Below are 4,934 nucleotides of genomic sequence, written 5' to 3'. Positions count from 1 at the left end.
ATAACCTCCTGTGTCAAGCACTTTCAGTGAACTGTTTACAGTTACTAAAATCAGCATGTTTAAAAAAATAAATAAAATAATAATATATATATATATATATATATATATATATACACAGACATCAATGATCACCGCTGCCTGATTGATTTACAATATAAAGTGGGTGTCAGATTGTACAAACACTGCATTAAATAAAAAATTTCCACGTCTTTAAAATATGAACAAATATATGGCCCCAATATTTCCAATAGGGTTTCTGCACTGCAATAGAGCTTTTTACCCTTTGGTAACCAAATGCTGGCATCTACTTGAAGTGATTGGATTTTAAGTTATAAAACAACATCTAGGCTGTAAAGGGAAATTAAAAAAAAAATTAAAATGAATCATTTACCAGGAGTTTTTGTATTGGAAGTAAGACTAACAGTGTATATACACTCCATCAAGATCTAGAAGAGACTAACAAAAGGAAAAAATAAAGTAGTAATGTCAGTTCCACATAGGCCCTGCTTAAATTCAATAGAGAACTACAGCTAAATGCAGGGTTACTAATAAACCTGTTCATATGAATTTCTCAGGAAAAAATAAAAAGAGGCAGTTGGTACTTTAGTTCACCATTTGCCATATTAAGAAAGACAAAGCAAGTCATTAAGAGGTTTTATTAAAATCCAAGGATGTTGATGTTTCTAATATAATTTAAAGGTCATTAAGTTGAAAAATCCATAAGTTAGAAACATTCATAAATCAAATCCTTCATATGTACAACAGTAAAAATTAAATCAGTTCACACACTTAAGGGGCTTCATTCAGTCTGTCAAAATAAGTGTCCTCAGAAGTACAAGACAGACTTAAAATTAAGAAAATAAAAAGCAAGCATTTGAGAATTGGTCTCAAAAGGCAATTAAAAAAAACCCACACACTGTACACAGTAACTAATAAAAGCAGGGTTAAACATGAATTCAGCACAGTACAGTCACAGTTAAAAGTCATCTCCAGGGATCATCTGCATGCCAGACTTCACTACAGCAGCGGTTTATCCAGGGCGTCTTGAGGACCAGCACTGGCAGCTTTCTCCAGCTGCTGGAGCCGAAGGGCCAGAGGGAGCAGCAGGTCATTCAGATGCTGACTGCTGAAGGTGAAGGCATTATTGGCCACCGCTTCCACTGATGGAGGCGTGATGGGACCGGAGCTGTCGGGATAGACCGGAGACGGCAACGCAGATGTAGGAGACGAGGAAGGTGGAGATGGTGAAGTGCAGGTGTCAGAGATTGGCGAAATAGACCCTCCGTTGGTCATCTGCTGAGGCCAGGACGTGTGGTTGGCATGGTGACCTTTGATGGTGTTGGGAAGCCCATGCTGGAACCGGCAGCGGGTGCCATAGAGGCAGAAGCCGAAAGCACTGAAAGTGCGGCAGAGGGCACCACGAGGCTTCCACTCTTGGGATTGAGACGGAGGTTGCCAGGTTTGCTCTTCCTCAGCACCATCTGATTCAGAGCCTCCCTCAACATGGAGAAAGTGGCACCTGGTGCCAAACGGGCAAACCCCAAATGCGCGGAAAGTACGGCATGGCACGTTCCTGCGGCGAGGACGGATAGGCCTCTGCTCTTTAAGGTTGTGCACAAACAGACAGCGTGTGCCATAAACGCAGTAGCCAGCAGTGTGGTAGGTACGACACAGCTCCGTTTTGTACTTGGGATGACGGGAGGGCACATGGAGATCATGGAGGCCATGGGCAAACTGGCAGCGTTCGGCGTACTTGCAGGTACCCGTCTCAGCATAACGGCTGCACAGTTCAGTCTTGTAGCGGGTGGAGCAGAGCCAAGGGGTCATTGGGGGAGAGGGAGACTCGACCAAGGGAAGCAAGGCCTCAGCTAGAGATAGACCACCACCACCACCACCTAAACCCTCCTCGGGGAAGAACGCCTCATTCAGGCCTTCAGTGGGGAACAGGAACAGGTCGTCTTGACTGGTCTGGAACAAAAGACTGCATTTTAGGACTCTTAAAAAGACAAAGCTTGACCAGATTATTGGAATACAAGTCCTAGTAACAAATCTTATGACTAGGCCCAGACAGAATCTGCAGACATTTGCCATTTCAGCGATAACATTTTTTTTTTCTCCATTTATTTTTTAAATTGGGATTTATGCGGAATGATTAAGAGTGTCAGAACTAAACTTTATATGAAATTTAAATGGTTTACAATGAAAATCCAAGTAGATCCACTTATTTGGTAAACAAAGCCTCCAATATAATACATTTCCTAAGAGACCAGAGGAGAGGGATAATAATAATAATAATAATAATAATAAAATTAATAAAAAAAAAAACTTAAAGTCTGACATTAACACAATTTTATTTTATTCATTTATTTTGCTATTTATTTACTTAACTACTCAATAATTGACTAAAAAGCTGCAGATTTCTGCACACATAGATTGCATGTGGGCCTACTTGCGACCAAGCAGTGGTAATGTCTGCAATTAAGGTGCTAAAATGAGGGTTTTTACAGCAATACTACAGAATGAACCAATTCTGCTTTGCTAAAGAACCACTTTGGAAGTGATCAAAGCTTAAAATAACCAGCTTTTCCGTAAAGAAAGGTTAAAAAAAATTTTTTTAAAAGTATGCTTCAGTAGAACTTTGTGGAAGGCAATGGCTTACCAGACGTTAAGTTAATATAGCCAAAACAATGCCCAAAAAAATAACCTTTTATTGTTAGAAGTGTGGTTTAAAGAGGTTTTTTTTACCATGAAGGGGTTCTTTTAAAAATAAAAAAAATCCAAAAAAATAATGTAATCTTCCTCCTCATGTACCTTGAGTATTGTAACCAATGAGTTAATTGGAAATATTTTCAATGCCAGTTACGGACACCCATTAACTCCCATAGGAAAAACTATGTTAGCCAATGGGTACCAGCTACCAAAATAGAAAGTATCCTTTGATCACCAGAAGAAATTGAAATCAGACTTAATTTGTGGTGAAATATGCCTTTAGGAACTATTGAGGGCCCCAAATAGATACCCCTCAAAGACAATACTATTGTGAACAATTGCCATGTGGAAAGATTGTAAACACTGGTCCACTTTTTCCAACCAGGTTTAGGTTAAGAAAATACTGAGAACTTGTAGCCATCGATTGCCAAATAATGTTTTCTACCATGTCATCTACCATGTTTTGGGAATATTAAAGTCTATAGTAGACTATATCAACGAGTTATCGCCTAAAGGGGTCTTTAGGGAGTCACAGATGCTTTTTTTTTTTTACTTAATTTTTTTTTTTTTTTTAAGTAAAGGGTTAAGCCAACTATACAGATCTATCTCATGTAATTTAGCACTTTAAAGCTATAGAAAGCACTTTAAAGAGTTCAGTTAACTGCCTTTAACTAAAACAAACTAGAGATCATTGTTCAGTTGGTCTGCAAATATTTCATGCGTTTAGTCGTAATGTCTCAAAGATAACCTGACGTAAAACTTAACGTAGTTCAAATTAAAACACAATGAAAGATCAAACTTACCTCAAACATTACTGCGTTTTCAGACTGCTGCACAAAACTGAAGAAACCGAATATTAAGCTTTCAAAAGCGTCCCAACTACACCGGAAAGATTTCTTCACACGCTTTATACTCCTTTGCCCAATCCGAGATGAAAGACGCGAACTACACCTTATACCTGGCAAGCCCTACGTACCTGCAACCGCTCGAGCTGCTGTTTTAAAGCGACCAGCGTCCATTCCCGCGTTCCCTTTAAAACACGAATCAGCTGTGACGCGTCAACCTGCGAACCACCCAATCACTTTCAACACAGGTGACCGCCAATCTAATTTGGAGGCAGTCTGAAGCGTCTGTGGTGGGCGTTTTCAAGTTGATCAAATTTGGAGATCGCCGCATTTCTTGCCGATTCCCCTGGAATAAACATTTGCCAAGTAGCTTGTTAGGAGACTTCAAAGGGCGAGCTGAGAATATACACACAGCCCCATCCTGTATCAATTACTGCGTCACACCTCCGGTTGTGCGTGTGTCTGTGAAGTGGAGATCCGAGGCTTTGTATTTTGCTTATTGGGAGGCTTGAAATGAGAATATAGATTTACTGTGTGACCTTACACAATAACAACAGGCCATTCTCATCTGAAATGATGCCACTGCACTCACTGATTTAATAGTAAATAACCAAATCTTAATATATATTTCAAATACACTGGGTATATGTTGACTATATATATATATATATATATATATATATATATATATATATATATATATATATATATATATATATATATATATATATATATATAGACCATTACAATGTGCCAATGTGAACATCTCCTGCGTGTTATCAAACTTTCATAACTGTAACAAGAGCAATTCAATTATACCTTGATGTTAAAACAGCTGTCATGACATTATTTATCAATTTGTGGCTCTTGTTGGATTCTCTGAAGCTATAGAAATTAAATGTTAAAAAAGAATACACTGAGACCATTGATTTTGTTCACATCCCTCAAAATAGTCTGTAGATATATATATATATATATATATATATATATATATATATATATATATATATATATATATATATATATATATATATATATATAAAAACTCTGATGCTCAATAAAATACACTATATATTTTAAACATCAATTAAAGACTTCTTTCAGCCACACTGTTACTTTCTGGTCTTGTTTGAAACTGTCTGATGTTTGGGGGGAAATCCTCAGGTGTTTTTCTGCTGTTTCTGCCCATTATCCCCTTTAACAGCACTGTCTGGAATCCTGCTGAATATGTTGACTCAAATTCATTGCAGGCCGATAGTGTACACTGTAAAAAAATGCAGGGTTCCACACAATTCATTCATGTTGTCCCAACACACATCGATTAAGTTAACACTTTTAACAAATTTTCGTAAATTGAACATAAAACAATTAAGCTGTCCC

At 37.8% G+C, this 4,934-nt stretch overlaps 1 protein-coding gene across 1 annotated transcript; it reads right to left on the bottom strand.

The window, feature by feature from the left end:
• Positions 1-644: 644 nt before the first annotated feature.
• Positions 645-3,620, bottom strand: cth1 (cysteine three histidine 1). The gene is given in 2 exon segments (NM_130939.1): positions 645-1,968; positions 3,513-3,620. Coding segments are annotated over 2 exon segments (960 nt in total). The 5' UTR covers positions 3,522-3,620; the 3' UTR covers positions 645-1,017.
• Between the last annotated feature and the right edge of the window lie 1,314 nt (positions 3,621-4,934).

This window comes from Danio rerio, chromosome 7 (genome assembly GCF_052040795.2).
Source record: "Danio rerio strain M-AB ecotype USA chromosome 7, GRCz13ab, whole genome shotgun sequence".
Classification (NCBI taxonomy): domain Eukaryota; kingdom Metazoa; phylum Chordata; class Actinopteri; order Cypriniformes; family Danionidae; genus Danio; species Danio rerio.
Note: the sequence above shows the minus strand (reverse complement) of the source record. Positions and strands in the feature narration are given on the sequence as shown.